This window comes from Lates calcarifer, linkage group LG21, assembly GCF_001640805.2.
Source record: "Lates calcarifer isolate ASB-BC8 linkage group LG21, TLL_Latcal_v3, whole genome shotgun sequence".
NCBI lineage: Eukaryota > Metazoa > Chordata > Actinopteri > Centropomidae > Lates > Lates calcarifer.
Genome location: NC_066853.1, coordinates 404,171 through 427,410, shown reverse-complemented (window position 1 = coordinate 427,410; position 23,240 = coordinate 404,171). Strand labels below are relative to the sequence as shown.

The following is a 23,240-nucleotide window of genomic DNA, read 5'->3' as shown; positions in this document are numbered from 1 at the left end:
TCAACAAAAACAGGAACACACTAACAGATGGAGGCAGTGGTATTCCAGCAGCTCCTGTGTTCTGCTCTGTAAAATTCCTGTTTTTGTCAATGGAATCTGGTAGCGATATATAGTGATGTTTCTAGTTAAATAAAGTTTTGTCCCCATTAATCATTTACACCCAGAAACATGGGGAAAACAAAGGTTCAATAATACCAGGGTTAACCTTTAACTGCTTGTTGAGTTTAACCAGGAAGAAAAACAAGTGCTAATACTTACAAATTGTTAATAACTGCTTAATTCAATGAGCTGCTGAACTTTATTAAATGTTTTTGTCTAATGAGGCAGAGAAGCTGATGACGATGATCTGAGGGAAAACAGTGAGGATGAGTTCAGACTCATCACAACAACAGTCTGACTCAAAAACCCTGAACAGTCCAATAAAATAATGACGACTTAATTCAACACGATTCACAACAAAAACAGGAAGTTGATATTTCAAACGTCATCTGATGATGAAGTCGTCTAAATATTTATTCTGTGACTGAGAGGAAAACTGATCTGAGACCACGCCCACTGTCACAAACATCCTGTTGGACTCTGGTTTCACTTTGTCTCCGTGAAAATCCACCTGCAGAGACAGAATCCAGGAGAGACGCCACAACTACTGTACTGGTTCAAGTTCGGAGGCATTTGTTGCACTGAATCCCTCATTTCCTGTCAGCATCAAACAAAAGACAAAAGCAGCTCACTGTGATGCAGTCCTCTTGTTAAGTCTGATGAAAATCCTGTTTCCTGGTTCAGGTTCTCTAAGTCTCTCCTGTTCTCATGCTGCAGTTCTGAGTCTATTCAGAGTCATTCTACTGTTTTCACTGTGATGAGGAAGAGAAGAGGAAATGACTGCAGCTAATGTTAGCCAGCTAACCTAGCTAACGTTAGCAGGTGCCCCTGATATAAGCTCTGGGTTTTACAGGGTGTTTCTTGCTATGAGCCACATCTTCATGTTTCAGTTGTCAGTTATTTTCTGTGCTACAGAAAAATAGCAAAAATAATTAGATATGGCCATCTGTTTTCACCTTGGCTGGGCTAAGCTAGCTAAGGCAAATAAAGCTGCCCCTAGCAAGTTGTCTTCACCCAGCTATGATGAAAATAGATGTAAAAATAGCACAGAAAAGAACTGACAACTGAAACACGAAGACATGGCTCATAGCATGAAAGACCACATAAAAGGGGCACCAGCTTTTACCAGCAGGTGCTAACATTAGCTAGGTTAGCTAGCTAATAAAAGGAGGTAAAAGCAGGTCGCCTGATATAAGCTCTGGGTTTTACAGTGTTTCTTGTTATGAGCCACATCTTCATGTTTCAGTTTTCAGCTAATTTCTGTGCTGCTCAGCTGAGGAGAACAAAGCTGGTCTTAGCTAGCTATGGTGAAAATAGATTAGCTTAGCTAGCTATTTTAGCTATTTTTGGAGCAGCACAGAAAAGGACTGAAGATGTGGCTCATAACAAGAAACACCCTGTAAAACCCAGAGCTTATATCAGGGTCCTGCTTTTACTAGCCAGTGCTAACGTTAACTAGGTTAGCTGGCTAACGTTAGCACCCACTAGGTCAAACTTTTTTCCCACTACCATTTCCTTTTCTCTTCCTCATCACAGTGAAAACAGTAGAATGACTGAATAGACTCAGCACTCAAGCATCTGGAGAACAGGAGAGACTCAGAGAACCTGAACCAGGAAACAGGATTTTCATTGGTTGTGACATCACATCGAGGTGATACCACACATCACCAGCAGGTGTCTCCATTTCACTGCAACTAACAATTATTTTCATGATCTATTATTGATAAAGTCAGTAAGGTCATCATGATGTGGTGCTGCGTTCACTGACATTCTGGTGCTGAAGAGTTAAGTCACGTTTCTTTTTCCAAAAACAGATTCAGATGAATCACATGTCCTGATCATTTTAGTGAATTTTATTGATTAATTGGTTCTACATTAAATTCACTAAAGTCATCAGGACGTCCAGCAACTGTTTCACATTTTATCACATCACCAAAATAAAAAAACTCTGGCTCCTCGTTGACTCTGATGGATTCTCTCTCTGCAGGTCAACTTTTAAAGAAATGAACATTAAACTGACTGAAAAGAAGAAAATCTTCCCTCAGTGTGAAAAACAAACTGTGGTCGTGATCTGACAGACCTCCCTCTGTATTATTTGGTTTTCTTCTCCGTGGCCAGGGTATCGTGGAGTTTGGAAACAGACTTTTCAAACTGGTCCATCACCAGCGTCCCGTTCTCGTCGAAGAACGCTGACACAGATTTGGTGAACTCGGTTTCCCTCGAACTCTTCGTCTTCCCATCGGTGAAGGAGACTCTGAGAGTGTACTGGTCGTCAAACCTGAGGACGGAGAAACACTGTGAGGGCCGAAAAGAAACCAGAGCACTGTTCTCTACAGACCAGAAACATCACTACACACCACTACCAGACTCCATTGACAAAAACATGAATTTTACTGGGAGCTGCTGGAATACCACTGCCTCCATCTGTTAGTGTGTCTGTGTTACTGTGTGACTTTCAGTGGTGGAGGAAGTAATCAGATACTTTACTGAAGTAAAAGTACCACACAGTAACACAGACACACTAACAGATGGAGGCAGTGGTATTCCAGCAGCTCCCAGTAAAATCCCTGTTTTTGTCAATGGAGTCTGGTATTGATATAACGTGATGGGAAAATAAGGCAGCGGTTAGGAGTTACTCTTTAAGTTACAGCAGGAGGAGAAACGGACCGTTTGAGGGAGGAGGAGAGCTGCCAGATGTGGTCTGGATCCATCCCAGCTGGATCCTTCTGCAGCGCCACCAGGAAGATGTTCTTCTCTTTGTAGGAGGTGTAGAGAGTCAGGATGCCCATCATGATGAAGTACGTGATGGAGGACGAGTTAGGGAACATGGAGGACGCTTCAGCACCAGCACACACACACACACACACAAAACACACACATCCAGCACTCATTAAAATCAGACCAGGTGAGCTCAGGTGTTGAAGGATATGAGATGACGCAGCAGGCCAGGACCGGTCTGGACTCGGGGAACGGGTGCAGGTAGTCCCACACCAGAGCCAACATGGCGAACAGACAGGAAACGGTGCAGATCAGCAGACGACCGTCCACCAGCCCGAAGTTCTCCATGTAACCGTACTTCTCCAGCAGCACCTGCAGGGGGCGTCGCAGCAGGACGACAGCGTTAAACAGGGACTCGGGTCCATCTGGACTCTGCTACTAGACCAGAATAAAACTGAAACCTTTTTAGCAGCGTCGTCCAGAGAGTTCTTCACAGCTGCTCCATCCCATTTATCGATCTTCACTGGTTTCTCATCGATCCTCCACTGAAACACAGGATCAATACAAACATCACAACCAACATGTTTATTGATTAATGCCTTTTAAACTCTGTCTTAAATTAAAAGCACATTGTACTGTGTGAATAAACGTCCTGAGGATTCAAACACTGGAGAAAAATAAATAGAACACAACACGTTGTAAATAATATTTAGCAAGGACAACATACATTAATAAACATTCAATTAAATGCACCAGAATTAGTCAAATGGCTTTAAGTGAATGACTAAAAGTTAGCATGTTAGCACTTCCTGCTCCCTCGTCCCAAAGTCAGTGTGTTTCTGGTTAAATGTCTGAAATAAGGTCTGTGGTTTTAACACAAGCTCAAGTCAAGTGTTGAAATTTATCACTACCAGACTCCACTGAGAAAAACAGGAATTTAACTGAGCAGAACACAGGAGCTGCTGGAATCCCACTGCCTCCATCTGTTAGTGTGTCTGTGTTACTGTGAGACTTTCAGTGGTGAAAGAAGTAATCAGATACTTTACTGAAGTAAAAATAACACACAGTAACACAGACACACTAACAGTGGTATTCCAGCAGCTCCTGTGTTCTGCTCAGTTAAATTCCTGTTTTTGTCAATGAAGTTTGGTATTAATATATAATGATGGGAAATAAGGGATTATGAGGCCCAGGTTCAAAAATACCGGAATTATTCTTTAAATTACACTCATTCATCAACAGAAAGAGAAGAAGCAGACTGTTAGAGGAATGACGTTAACATATACTGCACAGTACAATATAAGACTATTAAACACAGCTGTATTAGGTCAAAGCAAATCATTATGATGCTCAATCATAGAGATTAAAACCTACTGAGACTGGAAAAAACAACAGGATTTATGTGCGCTTATGTGACTGAGGAATAACCAAATAAAACCTAAATGTAAGTGATTGCTCTCTGGTGGTGTAATGTAAGAACTGAAGAGCCTGTATATTGAGATGTAGCAGGAAGACCTGACATCAGGAGGAAACCACAGACTCTTTCACCAGATGTGGTCTCAGCTGCTGAGTCTCCTTCATTTATTCAAATCAAGTAGAGACACACGTCGACTTCCGGCACTAACGGGTTATTAACTAAACTGTGGCCGATTTGTTGAACCAGCTCTTTTTTAAACAGTGACACTGTCCCTGTGATAAAACTCTGACGGTTTGTGGGTGTAACAGCCGAATAAAGTTAAATCGATGTTTTTCTTAATGGAGTTTGGCGCAGCAGAACGAGCAGCGGTCTGTGTTTTAACAGCTGGAAACAGGAAACTGAAGCAGCCGCTGCAGTTTAAGCACAAACGGACTCGTTCACGAAGCACAAACAGAAACACGGCTGCGCCTCTTCATCAGCTCCGCTTCTATTCTAAATACATTTACTTTACCCTGTTAGCATTAGCTTAGCTCGCTATCAGCAGCTGCGGTGCAAACACCCGGACCGCCCGAGCCCACAGAAACCCGGGTCTTTGTTCCCGCGCTTCAACCTCTGGGAGAAAATAAAAGCCTGGACTATAATTTAAAACTGACTCCTACAGTAAAACTTTAATTCTTACTTTCTCCAGCAGCCCACTCTTTCCGTTCCTCGCGGCAGCCATCTTCTCTTCCGCTACAAACACGGCACCTGTGACCTGGACGCCTCTGATTGGCTGTCGGCGAGATTTGAACGGACCGGCCGCGTCTGACGTAATAGCGCCCTTCCGGAAATGCAAATTACAAAATAAGAGAAGAAATTAAAAATAAGATAAAATAAATCAAATGAAAAATAAAATAAAATTGATTAAATAAAACATATGTCTCTAATATTGCCTGTTTGTGAGGCTTTCTCTATGTTAAATCACTCTGTGTGTTTGTAAAAACATAAAATATATTCAGCTGGGTTTTTTTTCAAGGTCTGTGAACCAAGTTTTCAGGATCCATCTTTAAAGACGTTAAAGGACATTACGTATAATATAAATAAAAGAGGACAAGACACAGAGTCGTCTCAGTTCTTTTAGTTTCTCTTGGTTTCCAGCAGCTTCATCTCTCCTCCTCCTCCTCTCATACAAAACTACTGAATCACTGTATAAACTATTAACATTGTCCGTCAGACAGTCTCTGGTCATTTGGCACTCAGCATTAAAACACCCCCCCGACCCCCACCTGAACACTCTGCTGTCAGACTGTCAAACTGAAGGATGAAAGCTTTAGTACAACTTTATAAAATGTGCATATCAGTGTCGAAGAGAGTAAAGCTTGTGTGGCGTCAGTAAAAAAAAAAGCCCTTCAGCTCTGTCGGGAAAAACAGCAAAGAGTCTGAACAGAAAGTCTCCAACACTTCAAACTGTGTCAATAATTAATCATAAAACAATATTCATCTCACTCAGCAACATATGAAATAAACTGCAGCCCAGAATTCATTAAAGAAAAGTCAACATGATTCAGATACACCAACAGAAACGATCTGCCTGGAGGGAGGGATGTTTATCCAAAACCTGGAAAATCATTTGGAAAATCAGGAATGCGAAGAAACGATGATTTGCAGGTGACAGGTTAAAGCCGTATTCACATTATACCGGAAATACAACGGAGGAATGTAATTGATTATATTTAGTTACATACAAGTCATCAGAAGAGTCTGAGTTTGCTTGTTAATAAATTAAATGGCCTGTTTTCTGAATGGAGTTTGGTGCAGCAGTCTGTAACAACCTGGAAACAAATCAGTGTAGACTGAACACAGACTGATGAACTCACACATCAGAAACATTTTATTATCTGTTTTTTAAACTTTAGCTTTAGCTTAGCTTGCTAAAACACGCATTTTGACCAGCACAAAACTTCAGTGTGGTTCTTTAGCAAATAAGCAGTAATCTGCCTGTTCAATGTCTAAATGCAACGATTAGTCAGTTAATCGATTGTTTTTTTTCACTGCAGATTGGACAAAACAAGATACTTCCACTGTTTCCTGACATTTTACAGACGAGATGATTGATTGAGAAAATAATCAAATTAACTAATAATGAAAATAATTGTTTGTCGCAGTCTTACTCAGTATTTCATTTTTACCAATAAACCTACAAAGCAACGAAGTCTGGTTTAGCCATGTTTGACACCGAGCTAACGTTAGCTTCACCAATTAAATAATGTGAATACGGCTTCGGACAACACTGACCATCCTTCTGTAACTGTATTATTTCATTATGACCATAGGAACCAATAAAGTTTGTCCAGTCTCCTGGAGAGTTGACCACAGTCTCAGTTCAGGTCCGTTCTGGTCTTCAGGTACAAATCCCTCTAGAGAAATCTTTTTTTTCTCCTTCAGTTTGGTCTGGACTACATTACCCATGAGCCTGCAGCAGCCACAGAGAAGACTCCACTTCAAAACGTTGGGGTCAACACCAAGAAAACAAAGAAACGTCGGACAAAAAGTTAGACTGGAAGACCGTCAGCGGCAGAGATCGGACCAGTTCTGTCTCTGATGTCCCATCATCTTTGGCTCCTCCGCCGCTGACCAATGGAGAAACATGAATCACTGGTGAAAAAGGTCCAAGATGGAAGCAGGAAAAGGCCTCATCAGTTATCAGACAATTTAAAACCACCACAATCAGAACCAGACCAGGTCCATGTTTAAAAGGTTCTGTTCAGACCGTGACATTCTGGCTGGTTCTGTTTCCTCCTACAGCTCAAATACATGAAGGTCAAGCTGAACTTTGACCTCCAACAGGTATAATACGAATGTATCTGTAGTGTCCAGGAGCGGTGACGAACCCGTCAGTGATTAAAAGAAAACACATGATGACAGAAGTCAAGTTTCACCTAAAACCTGTTAAATATTTCCGTTTTTAACAAGAACTGCATCTGCAATTAGATACACTGAGATACAGCTCCTAAAACAGGTCGTTAAAGGAGCGATTTGTACAATTTCTCTGAATGAATCAATCAGTTAAATAACTGGCAGATTAATGACGACAGATTGTCGACAATGACAATGTTAGCTGTTGTTTTTGAACAGGACGACCACCTCCTGCTTTATGCTCTGTTTGCTTGGACTGTAAATGTTAGTGTCCGTACGACTCATTTTTCAATCAATCATCATTTAATCTGTAAAACATTCCCAATAAATCCAGACGCCTGTCGTTAGCTCTCAGAGTGTTTCTTCAGTTTGTTTTGGAGGTCAAATATTTTTAAATCAGTGTCCAAGTTTATGTGGTTGGTTTTGTTGCTTGTTGGTTTTGTAGTGAGATATTTCTACATTCATTAGATTGAGTTGGAATTTAGATAATAATGGTTCAGCTGATGATTATTTTCACCTTTATCTCAGTAAAATGTCGTTTTTGGTGATTTGCTGGTGAAACGATGACAATGTTTGGAAGAAATGTACAGGTTCTGGGTTTTTAACACTTTTCTCAACTGCACTTGAAATAAAGTCAGATTGCTGTTGAGACAATGGTCGTGTCAAAACATTCATACTTTACATTTAACCTTCACCTTTCTTCACTTTGCATATATGAACCTCTTCGTGTCCGCCTTTGTGCTGAGTCAGCAGATGACTCCTCTCTAGTGCTTCTTGTTGATTCGTCGAGATCTCCTCAGGCCGCGCCTCCTGCGGTTCTGATTGGACCTCCAGGACCGCAGGAAGTACTTATCGGGGCTCCTCCTGCGGTTGACGGTCTGGTTCTCCAGGTCAAACTGTCTCTGCAGCTTCAGGGCAAGCACCCGGTCCTGGCGCTCCTGCTGGATCTGACGGATGTACCGTTCGTCGAAGGCCTCCTGGCTGACCGGCCGGCTCCTCTTCATGTCGGAGTCCCGATCTGAGTCCAGGTGTTTGGTCTTCTGCTTCCTCTTCTTTCCCTTCCTTGAGGTAGACTGGTTGTGGATGCTACTGTCAGACTCCTTCCTGGGACTCTGTGAGTCCTTTGGCACTAATTTACAGGACTGGAAACCAGAGTTCTTAGTGTACGGTGAGAATGACTGTTTTCGACCGAACAATGCCCCCCCACTGCAGGATTCAGGAGTGGCTGCTGTTGACTCAAAGTCTGAACTTCCTCTGAAAGACGACTCGCTGCTGTAACGGATCGCAGGGACCCGGATCTTGACGGACTGTTTCTGGAAGGTGTCCGTGTCTCCAGCTGGAGGATCGAACAGCAGCCTCCTCTTGTTGATGGACATGACTCCGTCTCCTGCAGCAGACTGATGAGTCTTTACGGCGTCCTCCCCACCGCCAGTCTTGTTATGAAGCTCAGAGACGGGGCTCGTCAGCGTGGCCTTGGAGTTCACTTTGAGGCTCTGGCGATCCAGCTCGATCTGCCTCCACTTCTGCAGCACGGCAGGACTGGCTTCGTAGGTGGTAGCCTTCTGCAGGCCTCGGGTCAGATTCCTGGGTGTGGACTTGACAATGGTGGGCTCCACGAGGCGGCCGTCCGGCAGCCGTTTGGGCGGCGTGCATGGCGAGCAGACGATGGGCTTGAAGTGGTTGAGCTCCTCCGAGATGCTGTCGTTGCTCTCAGGGCTGATGGAGCGCTCGGGGCGGGGCGGGGGGAGGACCAGAGGAGTCGACGACAAGGATGACGATGTGACCACGGCTCGCCAGGTGAGCCTCCGGTCAGGAGCAGTGATCGGAGCCGAGACGGAACGACTGTTCTCAGAGGAGAGGAGGATTCCTGCGGTGTAGCTGTGACTGATCCCGACCTGAGACACAGGAAACACAGGTTAAAACACAACAGCAGAGACAGAGGAGATGATGAGACGTTCAGACAGAGCTCAGGACCTGAACCAGAATCATCCAACTCAACCAAATATTTATAAATACTTCTGAAATGTAAAAAAGTATTGCCAAACATCCAAAAAACGTTTGCTTTGACCGACTAACAACCTGAAACCAAAGATAAGCAACAAGTCTTTGCGTATAAGAAGCTGTAATCAGCAAATCTTTGGGATTTTTGCATTAAAAAAAACACTGAAGCGATAAATCGATTATTCAAATTGTTGTCAATTTAATTTCAATCAATTCATCAACTAATGGGTGCAACCAGAGATTGGAGGGAGTTAAAAGAAAGAACTGAAGTTTCTGCTGCGTTTTTGGTGTCGTACCCGGTCCATCATGGCGGGCTGCATGGAGACTTTCAGTTTCCCTCCTCGGTCCTCCACTGGGTCAGTGCAGCTCCGACTCCTCTGAGAACCACTGACGAAGAGAAACACAGGTCAGAGAAATTAAACTAATTCTACAGTGGTATGTTGAAGTGTTTGACTCTGGCGACCTCTAGTGGTCATATCTGGAAAGACACGGTGGCCATCATCTGACATATTTAAACCCACAGGCCGGTCGGACAGATTTAAGGTGTGAAACTGACGAAGATGAAGACGTTTCTCACCCCGTGATGGCTGACAAGTTTTTGGTTTTCCTGACAAAGGCAGAGATGTTTCTGATCCTCCTGCTGATCGGCTCCTCGTTCTCTGAGTCCGACAAAACTCCCTAAAAAAAAAAACAATGATCTTAGGAAAACACCTGATCCAGTTCAGACTGAAACACCGGATGTAAACAAGTTCACAACTTCCTGTTCTTGTTTTTTAGAGGAAAGATGTGAATGAATTTCTGATCCCCAGAAATCTGCAGTGTTTTAAAATCCTGACATCTCTGTTCAGTACAGGACGGGAATCAGACTCACGGTTTCTTCATCACGTCGGACCGATTCGTCTTTACAGGTCAGAACGTTTCTCCTCCTGAACTCTTCTCTGTCCTCAGACAACAGCAGCTGAAACACAACAACAAAACCACAGAATATAAACAAACCAAAGGTCAACCTGGGCCTTATTTTCCATCACTACATACCTGTTCATCCGTTCAGTCCTGACAGTGACTCTGACTCACCTTGTGTTTTCCGGTTGGTCCTGATAAAACCTCAGCAGACTTTGGGATGAGAGCAGGAGGGATGAAGAACTCTACCGAGACAAAACAAGAGAAACAATATGATCGGAAACTCAGACAACACTAATCAATACGCTTTAAATTAATAAAACAATAGTAAAACATTTGGCTTTTAAATAAAAATAAAAGTAGGCAAACCGGAAAATTCCCTAAAATCAGGTTCAAATTTTTACAGTTCATGTAAATAATATTATTTAAATGCTGTTTTACCATCTGTCCCATTCACACAAAGGAGTCAGAATATTATGAATACCTCTCAATATAATGTAGTAAATGTGACCTCAGTAATAAACACTACTTGATGAGTGGTGTTTTTGAACATCACTATACATCAGTACCAGACTCCATTGACAAAAACTACTGTTACTGTGTGGTACTTTTACTTCAGTAAAGTATCTGATTACTTCTTCCACCACTGAAAGTCACACAGTAACACAGACACACTAACAGATGGAGGCAGTGGTATTCCAGCAGCTCCCAAAAAAATTCCTGGTTTTGTCCATGGAGTCTGGTAGTGATATGGTACCAGTAATAATCAATGAACAGTTGTTATGAGAGTGAATCAGACCTGATGAAGCAGAAACAGGTAATTCATACTGTAGTAAACCAGCTCCTCCTACAGCTGTACAAGTCTGGACAAGTCCACCAACACCAGACCTCCATTCAAATCTGACCCACTACAATATAACAACATTTCTATCTGTAGTCTGAATGTATCAGACTGTGAAACTGAGTAAACTTTAGGGTCAGTGATCACGTCAGTCTGTTTTCTGATAATCTCACTGATTAGTGATCAGCTGGAGGTCGGTGTCTAGCAGCTTCATTCAAAACTCCATAAGAATAAATCACATTTTAATTTTGCCTTCAAAGTGTCTGAGTAAAACTGATTTTAATTCAGTTGTTCAGAGTCTGGCTGAGTCCTTGTATTGTCTATGAACTGATCCGGGGTCGGTTTTACCTGTCAGACATTAATAAACTCTCCAGGCCTCCCGCTGTTCACAGTAAACTTAGAATAAAGTTTCACTGGCCGCTGTTAAACTCTGCTTCTCTCGCAGTTTTTCTTGCGGTTGTTTTGCAGAACAAATACCCAGCGGTGGTGCTGACACAGCGGAATCTCATCTATAGTTTGTTCGGTAAACACACCGACCTCTCCGGCTGTCGCAGTCCCTCCTGCCCGTCCTGCTGCTGCTTCTCTCGGGGTCACTCCTCCTCCGGAGCCGCTCCTCGCTGCCGGAGTGTCTCCGGGCCAGGCAGAGCGGACAGGCCGGGTGTCCGCAGGGCGGGCTGCCGCCGGGATGAGCCTCCGCGCACGCCGCGCACTTCGCCACCTCGTCCTCCGGCGGGCTTGACCCGGACCCGGACCCGCACCCAACTCCGGGCCCGGACACGGACCGGGATCTGCCGGCGGCGGCGCTGGCCGGTCTGCCAGGCCGTTCGGCGGACCCTGCGGTCGCCATCTTCCCTATTGAGTCTTCTCTCTCCGGTCCGCTCTCAAAACAAACCCCGCCCTGCCGCCGCCGGAACAGCGCGAGCGCAGAGTGGACGCGCGTGTAGCCCGCCAACTGCGGAGCTGGAATACGGCGCGAGCCTCCACCGGGTTAAACTTCAAAATAAAACGACTCTTTTACATTTGTTTTATTGTATTCTACTTATTTTATTTACTTTTATGACCGCGACGTTTTCAAAACAAGAAACGATGAGATGACAGATATTATGAGATGGAAAACTCAATGTTACAGCGTTGGTAAAAACATTTATTTTTTGTTTTTGAAGCTGGAGTTATCGACGGTCAGATGATTCACTACCGGAAGTACGATGTATGTCCTTCAAAATAAGTTTATAAGACAGTTTATAAGTACATTTTATTTAATCTCATCTTTTGGTTTATTTAACCTCACATAGACTGAATAGAAAGGTGAAGCATCATCTCACAAAACCCCAGTATACATTACCTTTTTTATTACACATGGCTAAGGTCAGATTTTCACAATAAGACATTGACTAAAAGCAGTATTGAACCAGTAATAGATTTAAACTGTTCCATTAACAGTTGTTTAAAACGTGGGTTTTTACATTTCCTGCTGTTATTTAATTATTAATAATAAGTACATTTGATATATACATATAAATATAACATTAATCATAAAATCTATTTAACATGCATCATTGTCAGTTTTCACTTTTCTAAGTGAGATAAAAAAAAATAACGTCTTCTTTTGTACAATGTTATAATACAGATTTTACATTTTCTTATTTGAAATTATGAATACAAACAAATGTTTTTAACGGTTTTGCTGTACATAACCCAAGCGTTTACTCGGAGTTTTATTGTGAAAGGTCTGGCACAAACCGGTAATACGTATGATTTGACCGAGGAAGAAGAAGAGCACAACAACAATGGCGGCGTAGGACTTCTGAGAGGTGAACTGTGAAGACAGAGAGGTAAAACACTCTGAATTTAAACTGATTTAAACTGATTTAATCTGCCAACCAGTCAATGATAGTTTCCATTAATATGATAAACCTGTTAAATATTTGAAAACTGAATTAAAATCCATTAATATCTCATTAATAAACTGAAAATAATTCAGAGCCCCACAGTAACAGTGAGATTAAGGTAAAATTTTCAGGGATAAATTAAGGATTAATTAAAGGTATTTTAAAGGCCAGAAAGATGATTTATATAATCAAATAAAAGACATTTCTTTGTAGAGATGTCACCTTAAACTCAGAGAGACTGAGACAGACGTTTTCCACTATTTTCTGACATTTTATTATTCATTACTAATTGATTCATTGATTGATTAGAAAATACTCTCCTACTAAGATCTTGTTGTGGACCAGAGACCAGCAGTCCAGACTTTAGACCTCTCACATTGTGTTATAAACATCGTATTAACAGACCTGGTTTAATTGGGACTGGTTCCTGGTCTGACCTCAGTCCTGGATGCAGGGTGTCAAGCCGGTGGTGGAGGTGGTCCGCCTGGGCCTGGTCACCTACCAGGAGGCTCTGCGGCTGCAGCAGGTCTACGTGAACCGGCACTGGTCTGGTCCGGCTCACGCTCTGCTGCTGTGTCAGCACCCACCGGTCTACACCACCGGGATCCGCAAGAAACCGTACCCCGCTGCCCTGCTGGACCAACTCCGCCTGCTGGGGGCTGACGTCCATCGAACCAACCGAGGCGGACTCATCACCTTCCACGGGCCAGGACAGCTGGTCTGTTACCCGGTCCTGAACCTGGGCAGCTTCAAGAAGGTCTGAGTGGATTTATTTAGTTAGTTAGTTACTTTATTGTCCCCTATGGGGGAAATTCATTTTCACTTATTTATTTTTTCATTTATTTAGTTTAATGTGGTTTAATGAAACTGGACGTGTTTCTAATCTTTGTTCTGTTCCTCAGAGTGTTCGCTGGTACGTCTGCGAGCTGGAGAAAACCATCATCTCCGTCTGCAGCAGGTTTGGTATTGAAGCATCAACGTCTCCTCACACCGGAGTTTGGGTCGGAGACAACAAAATCTGTGCCATTGGTACGACAACATGTCATTCAACATGTTGGTGTGAATAACTGTGATACCTAGGTATACGTCATATAACCACTAAAAAAACTGCTTAAAGTGTCCAGGGATACATATCAACAGGTTAGTGATTTTCACCTGGGAATCCAAACAAATCTAGCTCTTGGTGGATTGGGAGAAAGCTTATTTTCTTAAAGCAAATGACACTGGATCAAAAAAAAAAAAACAACTGACATTAGCTTGTTGTGAAGATATCGAGTGCATATTAACAGCTATGTGACTTAGTGTTAGCGTTACATCTGGTAAGTGGAAAACCTAAAGAAATAAATCTGTGTGTCTGAAGTTAGCTAATGTAGTGGGTTGTCATAGCTCTGACCACGGAATCTGTTGAACTAACTATCCTAACACAGTACATCAACCTTAGCTAAGTTAGCACCGTCCTCATTTCAGCCATGCGGTTAAAACGCTGTTTTCTTGTCGTTTTAAGGAATCCACTGTGGTCGATACGTCACGTCTCACGGTTTGGCTCTGAACTGTAACACTGACATGTCGTGGTTCAGCCACATCGTACGTCGTGCTCTGAACTGTAACACTGACATGTCGTGGTTCAGCCACATCGTACCGTGCGGTATCGAGGTAAAGTGACGTCGCTGAGCGATGAGCTGCAGAGAGACGTCAGCGTGGAGGAAACCATCCCTCATTTGCTGGACGCCTTCAGAGACCAGTTCAACTGTCAGCTGACCACTGGACGAACTCCTGAAACTGAAGAGGACAGTGGACGATCGTCAGCATAGAAACTGACCTGAAGAGACTTGATATGATTAAATATGACAAACTGTCTGTTGGAAAATTTTATCTTTAGGTTCAGATTAATCGCTGGCTTTGTAAATCTTACAGGGCTGAACCTAAATTTAAGATTAATTATTGAATAATTATTGGGTTCTAATAAGTGCTGTTCTTGGATTTTCACCTTAATAAAAAACTAAAGCTGTTTAATATAAAAATGAATGGAAATGAAGGGTCTTTCATGTCATTCATGGCATTTAAAGCCAGTGTTTTACCCCTTAAATTGTGCTGATAAACTTGAAACAAAACTATCTTACAATCCATTAATATTCCCTTTAAATTCCCACTAAAACACCTGAATGAAATCAATATTAATGAGTGGATTAGTGGTATTTTAAGGTAAAAGTTAAAAGAGTTCGACAGTCCTGATGATAACAGGTTGTGTTTTTCTGACATTTTACAGACTAATCAATCAATCGATTGATCAGAAAATATGAAGGGTTCACCACAAGACAAACTCCTAGTGAACCTCAAAAAGAAAAACCATGTTACAGACAGAAACCTGCAGAGGTCTGAATCTGGATCTCTGTTATGTGCTGCCCCCAAGTGGACAAAAACAAAAACATCCATTAGTGCGAGTTTGAAACGGCTTGGCCCCGGAAAGTGGCTAAGCTAGCATCAGTTAGACCAAACTGGACCGGAAGTGAGGATTCTGCGCCTGAAACATATTAGGTATTATATTGAATTGTGCATAAAGACATTATGAGTCATTTTCGATGCTAACATATGGAAAAATACTGGTATCATTGTTCTTAGGTTTCCTTCAACGTAAATACGTGGAAGAAAGGCTTTTATTTTAATAACTGACCGGAAGTTATGTGTGTTTCCTCTGCGCGACTTGACTCGGTGTTTATGAAGTTTAGTGATTACTTCTGTCCTGTCTAACTTTTATTTACTGAGGAATACTCTGGACTGTTCGCAGTTAGCGGTTTAATATCAGCCTCCCTCTTCCCGTAGCGTCCCTGTAGCGTGTAGCTAACGTTAGCCTCGGTGTGTGAGAGCCTGACACACCGAGTCACGGAGTTCAACACCGGTAGCCATAACAAAAAGGAGGCGTGAGTCCGGTCCCGGTGTCGGGACCCGTTAACAGCTGGGAGCGAACACCGTATCACAGTCCACCGGCTGTTAGTTACTTTACCCGTCAGTCAGATGGCCCTGCTGCAGTGTTAGCTAGCCTGGCCCGGTCTGTCAGCATGGGGGACGATAACGGAGTTAACGGGGACCTGAACGCCAACCTGAGGTGCCAGAGCACCGGCGACCCGCAGCTGGACAAGGCGGTGCACCAGTGGTTAAACTGGGACAAGGTGAGTGTCTGTCGGTCTGTCAGTTAGGAAGCAGCTTGGAGGTCAGCTTAAACCCGGTCTGTGCTACTGTGCGTGACGACTGTTGGAGAGAGCGTCACACCAAACTCCCCCGAGAAATCTTCATTTTATGTTGGCACTGCGCGTTTACAAACTCATGTATTAGAAGTGGTTTAATACACTGTATTTGATAAATAATTACAGTTGTGTGACAAAATCGGCACACAAATTTTTTACTAAAGCAGCATCTTTTTTCATTAAAATAAAACCTGGTGAGCAGTTTTACGTCGCTCACCAATGCGTTGAAGGTACGTGGGAACAGCTGGTACAGCAGCATCAAAACATCAACTTTAATCTAAAGAACAGCATATATATCAACACTTTATCCGCCGAATTTACCACTAGAGTGAACTCTTGCAGGACACCCACCAAGTCGTGTTTTTTTATTTTACTTAATTGTGCAGATATGCAACGAAATCTAAAATCGGCATGTATTAAATGGGAGTTCTGGATGAGGATAGAGTATCGTGTGTGGGCTGGTTTCAGCTGAGTGTCTGGCCGCGGTCGGGGAGTGTGGGTCGCCCGCAGTGCGGACCTGCAGGCCAGCTGGTAGGCAGGAGCCTCGGCGGCTGTCTGGGTCGTGATGGAGATTAGCTCAGTGGGTTATCAGGCGATTAAACGGCAGCGTGACTCAGCTGATTCACTGTGAGGCCTGTTACAGTTAGAGAAACTGCTGAGTTCATACGGATCCATCCTCCTCGGTCTGTCAATTAGCCGTTATAGACGAATTTCAGAGTTCAGATCCACCACCAGCTCAACACCTCCCACACTGAGTCCATGTTCACTCAGGTATAAACTTTAAAACCAGCTCAACGTGTTTGTACAAGCAGCAGCAAGATTTAAATTCTGTTGTGTAAACCAGTGAACAGGTCGTTACAGCAGTTTACTTTCTTTCTTTTTCTTGGGTGTGATCAATAAAGCTTCTTTGTGAAAACGTTGACATTCAGTCGCCAATTTCCTCCAGTTATGTAGACGATGCACATGTTTCTATCACCAGATGACTGAGGGCCTATACAAGTTAAAATGGTGTTTTCCCAACACTTATTTTACAAACAAGAAAACATGTTTAGATTATCAGTCAGACAATTAATCATCTGTTTGTTTCTGCTAGCGTTGGTGTTAGCAATGTTTTCTACTGCTGGGCTGAGTTTCCAGAGTTTCCTCTACCTGGGAGAAGCTATCGTTAGCCACCTGGGCAAACAGAAGCTCTGTCTTCTTTCTGTTTTGGCTGATCAGAGGCAGAGACACTTTCTTTTAGTCATAAATCAAAGTGTCATTTTTTCACGAAAGCCCCACACAGGGTGTCAGATAGAATAGACTCCTGCAGTGATGATGTGTTTCTGGAGTCCAGTCCTGAAGTCAGCATCAGCCTGGTTCCTCCACAAAAAGCCAGTGGGATTTTTTCATTGTGTTTTGGATTATTCCAGAAAATAAACTGAGCAGCTAAAGTTTCTGATCCTTCAGGTTTAGTTGATCAGATCATCTTCACAGATGAACACCACTGTTCTGATGTTTGAAGCCTAAATCCAACCTCCAGAAGCAACCGCCTTTTTTAAGACACGTAAAAGCTTCAAACATCAGGAGTGGGGGATTTACTGACCGATTTTTTGTCGGAGAATAAAACCTGAAAATGTCTTGAGCTTGTGTTAAAACCACAGACCTTATTTCAGACATTTAACCAGAAACACACTGACTCTGGGACGGGGGAACAGGAAGAGCTAACATGCTAACATGCTAACTGGCTTTCTGGTTTTAGGATCAGTCCTGCTCCTCTCTATACAGAGTGAAAGTGAGGCTGATAAGGAACACCCCACCCCCCCACCCCCGACCTCAGATTTGTGTGTTTCTAAAGGTCACAGCTGCCATTAATGTTGCTGAACTCTGCTGTAAATGTCAGCAGCCTGGAAAGAACTCACTCACACTCAGACACACACCAGCCTGAGTGATTTCCACTGTAATCGTATGTTCTCCAGACTCTCATACGGACACGTGGTGGTTCACACTTTTGTTTCATTTATCATTTATAATCAGTTTATAAATATTCTCAGCTGTAATCAGACAGGCTCAGATTTTATTCTAAGTGTCTGACAACGTTATGGACAGAATTTCTACAGAGACGTAACTTTCTCTCAAAGAGTCAGATCCTTTTTGTTTAACCAGAAACATCACTATACATCGCTACCAGACTCCATTGACAAAAACAGGGATTTTACAGAGCAGAACACAGGAGCTGCTGGAATACCACTGCCTCCATCTGTTAGTGTGTTTGTGTTACTGTGTGACTTTCAGTGGTGGAAAAAGTAATCAAATACTTAACTGAAGTAAAAGTACCACACAGTAACAACAGATGGAGGCTGTGGCGTTCTAGCAGCTCCTGTATTCTGCTCGGCAAAATTCCTGTTTTTGTCAATGGAGTCTGGTAGTGATAAAACAGTCCAACACCAACAGGTTTCAGAACTGCAGGACAGTTTGTGTGTGTTCAGGATGTTGGCTCGGAGGGACCAGGTAGAACGGGTTGTGATGGATTTCCTCACCTGTGCCGTAGAACCGATGGACGCGGGCTCAGGTGGAGTCCCTGGTGGCAGCAGGTCAGTGGGATGACCTGAGGTCAAGACTCTGCGGCAGGATGAGCTTCGGCACAGCTGGACTCAGAGCGCCGATGGGAGCCGGATTCAGCCGGATCAATGACCTCACCGTTATCCAGTCCACACAGGTCAGACCAGTTAATGTTGATCTAACGTCAATTCATCTACGAGTTAATAAAGATCAATCTAACATGAAGCATCTATTCTCTTCCTCAGGGTCTGTTCTCCTACCTGTCCAGGTACTTTGCAGACTTCAGCAGTAGAGGAGTGGTTGTTGGTTTTGACACCAGAGGACAGGAGGAGAGCGGCTGCAGCAGTCAGAGGTAACTCCACAAGTCCACAAGGATCCTGAACTCTGACTTCATCTGTCACAGATCTTTGACCTTTTTATTTGTTCCAGGCTGGCGAGGTTGACGGCGGCTGTGATACTCAGCAGAGACGTTCCCGTTCATCTCTTCTCCACGTTCGTCCCCACGCCGTACGTGGTGAGGAAACACCAACACCAGTTCTCTCCGTCATCTGGGCCTGATGAATATTTGTAAACATCATGAGCTCAGTGTTAAAGCTGTGTTTCTTTTTCCAGCCGTACGCCGTGAAGAAGCTTGGAGCAGCAGCCGGAGTGATGATCACTGCCTCACATAATCCTAAAGAAGACAACGGATACAAGGTCAGAAACTATGACTGGTTAGACCAGACAGGAACTGTGACCACAGGGATGTGAATTCACAGCAGGTTCATCTTGTTTGTACCTCCCCCTGCAGGTGTACTGGTGTAACGGCGCCCAGATCTCCTCACCTCACGACAAAGAGGTCCTGCAGAGCATCGAGGAGCAGCTGGAGCCCTGGAGCGCCTCCTGCTGGGATGAGGAGCTGGTGGAGAGCTGCTCTCTGAGGACCGACCCCCTGACCCAGATCAACAGCTGCTATATGGACGAACTCACCTCCCTCTGCTTCCACAGGTAAGAGAGGGACAGCAAGTCCCCCAGACCCCAGACCTCTGCAGCTAGTCAACAGAACTCTGCTGCTAGTCCCCTAGACCCCTGACCTCTGGAACTAGTCCCCAGACCTTTTCCCTTGTGTCTCTCAGGGATCTGAACAGCAGCTGTCCGTTGAAGTTCATCCACTCGTCCTTCCATGGCGTTGGACACGTCTTCGTCCAGCAGGCCTTCCAGACCTTTGGCTTTGCTCCACCGATCCCCGTCCCAGAGCAGAAAGACCCTGACCCCAACTTCTCTTCCGTCCGCTGCCCAAACCCAGAGGAGGGAGAGTCTGTTCTGGTGGGAAACAGATCCCAGTTCTTCGAGTAATTTTTCTAGACTCAGGGTTTTTTTTCTGTTTTAATAATCGGTCATTTCCTTTTCTTCTTCTTGTCTTTCAGGAGCTTTCTCTTCTCTTGGCAGAGAGGGAAGATGCTCGGATCGTTCTGGCAACGGATCCTGATGCCGACCGTTTGGCTGTAGCAGAGAAATCTGATGGGTAACTGTGACGTTTGCTCAAAGGCACTTCAGTCCAGACACTGACAGAGTTGAAGCTAAAAGTAAACTGCAGCACTACAGGTGTAGTTTACCTGTATCTACCTGTGTTTCAGGTGTGGTTGGAAGGTGTTCACAGGTAATGAGCTCGCAGCTCTGCTGGGTTGGTGGATGTTCTTTAACTGGAAGGAGAATCATCCAGACCCAGCGGACACTCAGAGGGTTTACATGTTGGCCACCACGGTGTCCTCCAAAATCCTGCAGGCCTTCGCTCGGATCGAGGGGTTCCACTTTGAGGTGGGTTCAGTTACATCTAGAAATATCAATGAACGTAGCTGAGACTGTGATAAGACTGGTACGAGGAGGAGGATGATCTTCTGTCTCTCTGTGTTGAACAGGAAACTCTTCCAGGGTTTAAATGGATCGGGAACAGGATGCACGAACTCTCCAAAACAGGAAACACAGTCATATTTGCCTTTGAGGAGTCGATTGGTAAATGAGCTTCTTTCTTCTGTTTGATTTTTATAGAATCATCAACAAATTGTCCCAACAAAACACCAGAAACTGTCGACAGCAGAGCAAAGTAAAACTCAACTGAAGCTTTTCTTTCTGTGACGGCAGGTTTCCTGTGCGGCAGTATGGTCTCCGAGAAAGATGGCGTGAGCTCGGCAGCGGTTGTGGCTGAAATGGCTGCTTACCTCCACAACAAGAACCTGAGTCTGAACCAACAACTCCACAACATCTACCAGACGTACGCTGATATTTAGATATTTAGATTTTATCCTTCGGGTTCAGGACTCTAGAAATGTCCTGATACATGAAGGATTTTATTTTACAAATGCCCAGATTAATGATTCAGTTTAAAGTGTCAAGGTAATGATCTGTAGAATTTATTTGTGTTCAGGATCTAAATCTGCTTTTAATGGAGGGCTTAATCCACTTCAGTCTGATCCGAAGATCTAATTTAATTTTCAGACTGTTCGGTGTATAGAGGTAGTTCATCATTGTCACCACATGAGGGCAGCAGACACTTGCTCTTCAGGCTGTTGTGGTTCATGTTGATTTTGTCTCAAGTTCTCACAACAGAGATCTTTATTTGTCCTGGTCCTTCAGCAGGTTTAAGAGAACCCTGAAATTCTTAAGAAAACTGGCTAACAAGCTGAAGTTCCCTGGTGAAAATCAGAGTAGAGTTACTTCTGCTCTTATTTTGACAGTCCTTTGTTGTGGCTTTCTGTCTCCAGGTACGGTTACCACGTGTCCAAAACCTCCTACGTCATCTGTAACGACCCGCCCACCATCCAGAAGATCTTTGGTCGGATCAGAAACTTTGATGGAGAGGGTTCATATCCAAAGACGTGCGGCGGCGTCCGGATCGTCCACGTCAGAGACGTTACCACGGGCTACGACAGCAGCCAGGCTGACCTCAGATCTGTTCTTCCAGTGTCGAGGAACAGTCAGATGATCACCTTTGCTCTGCAGAACGGGGTTGTGGCCACGCTGAGAACCAGCGGCACCGAACCAAAGATCAAATATTACACCGAGTTCTGCGCCACACCGGGGAAAAGGTCAGCTGACTCTGACAGACTGGTCACAGTTGATCTCATGTTCAGTCAAGTTTTTTAATGGCATCATGACTATGATTACGTTACTTCAGTATTACCGTGGCTTTGCCCTCGTCACGCTGGTCACATGTAAATGACATCATGGCGTGATGTGGGCGGGGCTTTGCTGACATCAGCCCTCTGTCTGTGTTGCAGTGAGGTGTCGAGTCTGGAGGAGGAGCTCAGGAAGGTGACGGCTGCTCTGCTCGACGAGTTCCTGGAGCCGGAGAGAAACAACCTGATTCGTCGCTTCGTCTAACCCCTGCCTCCTTGTACCCGGCCCCTCCCGTGATGTCACATCCTGTTGTGCTTGTAGACAAATCAGAGCAGCAACTGCTTCACTTTGTGGTGTCGATAAAGTTCCTGTCAGATGGAAGAACTGGGAGTTTGATGTTAGAGACTGAAAATGAACTGATGCATTAAAAATAATCAATATACTGATCAATGTTAAGTTGCAGATTTGAACTGTGTACTTCATTAATCATACAGCAGAGTGCATGATGGGTAAACACTGAACTGAATGAAAATGAATTGTAGTTGAACCAAATAGGAAGCCCTTTTATATGGAAGTTCATTAATGACAAAATAACTCAGTGCACAAACCTTACTAATCCATATAAGCGTACTTTATATGGCAGCCTGTTGCTGCCAATATGAAAAAAAAAAGTTTTTCATTTCAAAAAGCTTAGTGAAATTTTTCTTGCTAAGACAACAACCAAACATTTATCTTTTAATATCATGAAACATTTTTACATTAAACAAACCCATAAATATATTTAGAATGTATAAAATAAGTTGGTGTGATATAAATATTTATGTATGCTGGTTAAACATTTATTTTTTACAAGACATTTTCCATTTGTTTGATATTTTCTAGTATAAAAAATAAGGTGATGTTATAAAAACTGAATCATTTGGTTTGTTGTTATGACAGGAAAACTATAATTTGACAACATAAAAAGATTTTGTGTTAAGAAGAAACTGTGCTAATATGTTTTCAAAATCAAGCTTTTGTTTTGAAATCTGTTTAATCTGTTTTCATCTTTAAGAGACCAAACAATTAATTGACAAATCAATAATTAAAACAATTGTTTTCTGTAGCTTTAAAATTTAATTTTCAGTTCTCAGACTTTGATCAAAACATTTGTCATTAAACAACTTCCATACATCTTGTGAAAGAAAGCAAACAGATATCAGCTCTTTATCTTTTTTTTGATGTTTACCTGAATGTTGATGTTTCCCTTCACACACTGTGGATGTGATTTATTTTTATACTTAGAGAGATAAAGGATATTTATGTTGTACAGAGGACGAGCTGCTGTTCATGGTGTCACGTCGTTGTGATGCTGCGCTGCATTTCAGCTCCATTATTTTGTTAAAGAAGCTGAAGCTGACGACTGAACGATTAAAGCTGCTTTTGTGTTCAGTTTGCTCGACAGAGTGAGAGTGAGACCTCTGTCGAGCTCAGAGATCATTTGTGTTGTTACTGTTGCAGCTTCAGTCGAGTTAAAAATAAAGACTGCTGTTAATGTGGTTCTCTGAAGATCAATGTCTCGCATTCATTAAAATAAGCTATGACACAGCAACAGTCAGGTGTTT

General features: G+C 43.3%; 4 protein-coding genes across 6 annotated transcripts; 2 read left to right on the top strand and 2 right to left on the bottom strand.

Moving 5' to 3' along the window:
* Nucleotides 1–279: 279 nt before the first annotated feature.
* Nucleotides 280–5,017, bottom strand: spcs2 (signal peptidase complex subunit 2). The gene is made up of 5 exons (XM_051065588.1): nucleotides 4,914–5,017; nucleotides 3,279–3,362; nucleotides 3,030–3,189; nucleotides 2,767–2,902; nucleotides 280–2,377 (listed from the first exon to the last, which is right to left on the bottom strand). The coding sequence occupies exons 1-5, from the start codon at nucleotides 4,953–4,955 to the stop codon at nucleotides 2,191–2,193; spliced, it is 609 nt and encodes a 202-aa protein (XP_050921545.1). The 5' UTR covers nucleotides 4,956–5,017; the 3' UTR covers nucleotides 280–2,190.
* rnf169 (ring finger protein 169) lies at nucleotides 4,914–11,836 on the bottom strand. 3 transcript variants are annotated; one of them, XR_007808883.1, is made up of 7 exons: nucleotides 11,409–11,836; nucleotides 10,205–10,275; nucleotides 10,002–10,088; nucleotides 9,708–9,808; nucleotides 9,427–9,517; nucleotides 7,825–9,024; nucleotides 4,914–5,054 (listed from the first exon to the last, which is right to left on the bottom strand). XR_007808883.1 is itself a non-coding variant. In XM_018704890.2 (6 exons), exons 1-6 carry the CDS (start codon nucleotides 11,716–11,718, stop codon nucleotides 7,894–7,896), a joined length of 1,791 nt encoding a protein of 596 aa, XP_018560406.1. In that variant the 5' UTR covers nucleotides 11,719–11,836; the 3' UTR covers nucleotides 5,337–7,893. The 3 variants fall into 3 exon arrangements, 1 of the variants encoding a protein (XP_018560406.1); XR_007808882.1 differs by lacking the exon at nucleotides 4,914–5,054 and adding an exon at nucleotides 5,337–6,868; XM_018704890.2 differs by lacking the exon at nucleotides 4,914–5,054 and having other exon boundaries at nucleotides 5,337–9,024.
* A 749-nt stretch (nucleotides 11,837–12,585) lies between these two features.
* On the top strand, nucleotides 12,586–14,795 carry lipt2 (lipoyl(octanoyl) transferase 2). Its single transcript, XM_018704891.2, is given in 6 exon segments — nucleotides 12,586–12,703; nucleotides 13,203–13,517; nucleotides 13,663–13,789; nucleotides 14,265–14,323; nucleotides 14,375–14,408; nucleotides 14,411–14,795. Coding segments are annotated over 5 exon segments (690 nt in total). The 5' UTR covers nucleotides 12,586–12,703; nucleotides 13,203–13,208; the 3' UTR covers nucleotides 14,572–14,795.
* A 645-nt stretch (nucleotides 14,796–15,440) lies between these two features.
* pgm2l1 (phosphoglucomutase 2-like 1) lies at nucleotides 15,441–23,227 on the top strand. The gene is made up of 13 exons (XM_018704889.2): nucleotides 15,441–15,927; nucleotides 18,530–18,697; nucleotides 18,786–18,892; nucleotides 18,970–19,054; nucleotides 19,153–19,236; nucleotides 19,331–19,527; nucleotides 19,656–19,845; nucleotides 19,947–20,044; nucleotides 20,157–20,337; nucleotides 20,439–20,532; nucleotides 20,662–20,791; nucleotides 21,282–21,605; nucleotides 21,798–23,227. The coding sequence occupies exons 1-13, from the start codon at nucleotides 15,817–15,819 to the stop codon at nucleotides 21,898–21,900; spliced, it is 1,872 nt and encodes a 623-aa protein (XP_018560405.1). The 5' UTR covers nucleotides 15,441–15,816; the 3' UTR covers nucleotides 21,901–23,227.
* Nucleotides 23,228–23,240: the final 13 nt, after the last annotated feature.